The following is a 1,291-nucleotide window of genomic DNA, read 5'->3' on the forward strand; positions in this document are numbered from 1 at the left end:
CCAGAAAGTCGGTTTCACTCATGAAAACATTACTTCAGTCACCAATACAAACGTAGTCAAAAAGCTCTTAGAAAGTCAGCATGGAATGTAAAGACAGGTAATGCCGCGGACATGGTCACAACGACCCACCCAAGCGACCTTCAGATACGTCCACCCAGAATCTCAAATGCTGAATCAGGTTAAGTAGCGTAAGCTGTGTATAAATAGATCCGTTTCATTTATAACTTAATAGTGTATAACAATGCTCTATGGTCACATTGACGTGTCCGTTTGACACGTGTCCATAGAGATAGACATACAAGAAATGTCCTTAAACTTAGTGGTCGGCAGCCCACAAGGAGGGAGAAGCCGTGTGTGTGTGTGTGTGTGTGTACGCACACATGCGTGCATATGTATGTTGATGTATGTATTTGTTTTCACTGCAGGGAAATACACATAGAATTGGCCACTTTAGCCTTTTTGCCGTGGACAGCTGAGTGGCACCAAGTTCAGCCACAATGTGCTGCCATCCCCACTATTTCTAGAACTTTCCACCCCCCAAATGGAAGCCCTTAAGCAACAACTCCTGTCCCCACTCTCCTGCCCATCCCCTGCGTCTGCCTGTTGTTGGCTTTTTCCAGGGAGTACGCTGCACCCCTGGGTCCCTCCAGCCCGGCCAGGCCTTCTGTTCTACCAAGCACAATGTCCTTCTCCAGGGACTGCCCCTCCTTCCGGGCCTGCCCCTCTGAGTGCCCAACTGGACACCCCTCACACCCTGCCCGCACCCCTGCCCACCTCCCCTCTGCACCCTGCCCACCCTCGCAGGTGCTGTGGCTTAGAGGGGCCCAGACCCTCCATTCGAGGGGCACTGTGCAAAGAAGGCACGGTGGAGTGTTCTCGGGAACCCAGGGTTGATCAGAGGCTCTAGAATTTTCCTTGGTGATTGTTGGGGGGCTGCCGGGTTTGGGGAGCGGGGGATAGAGACGTTTGATGGCGTATTCTTCACACGTCAGAGTGCAGGCACTTGTCTGAGGGTCGACCAGAGCCAGCCGGGGACGACGGCGGGGGCTCTCTTCCCTCCGCTGACGTTCCTGGGTCACAGGAAAGGGCTCGGTGGGTCCCCTGAGATAACGGTGCGCGTCTGCTCACTTGGCGTTTTCTCCCCCGTCACCCAGTACCTGGAGTCGGTGAGGCCTCTCATGAAGGAGGGGGACTTCGCACGCATGACGGAGCTGGCCCAGGACTTCGCTGTCAACCTCGGGCCCAAGCTGCAGTGGTACCTGAAGCTCAAGTCCTGGTGGGCCACAAATTA

General features: G+C 54.6%; 1 protein-coding gene across 1 annotated transcript in view; it reads left to right on the forward strand.

Annotated features, from left to right (window-relative positions):
• The window catches only part of CPT1A (carnitine palmitoyltransferase 1A), a 58,417-nt gene that overhangs the window by 31,374 nt on the left and 25,752 nt on the right, over positions 1-1,291 (forward strand). Inside the window, exon 6 of the mRNA XM_045297145.1 lies at positions 1,087-1,289. Coding sequence (XP_045153080.1) covers positions 1,087-1,289 — 203 coding nt within the window. The remainder of the gene's footprint in view (positions 1-1,086; positions 1,290-1,291) is intronic.

This window comes from Echinops telfairi, unplaced genomic scaffold (assembly GCF_000313985.2).
Source record: "Echinops telfairi isolate 266 unplaced genomic scaffold, ASM31398v2 ScPeMD7_7417;HRSCAF=8455, whole genome shotgun sequence".
Taxonomy (NCBI): Eukaryota; Metazoa; Chordata; class Mammalia; order Afrosoricida; family Tenrecidae; genus Echinops; species Echinops telfairi.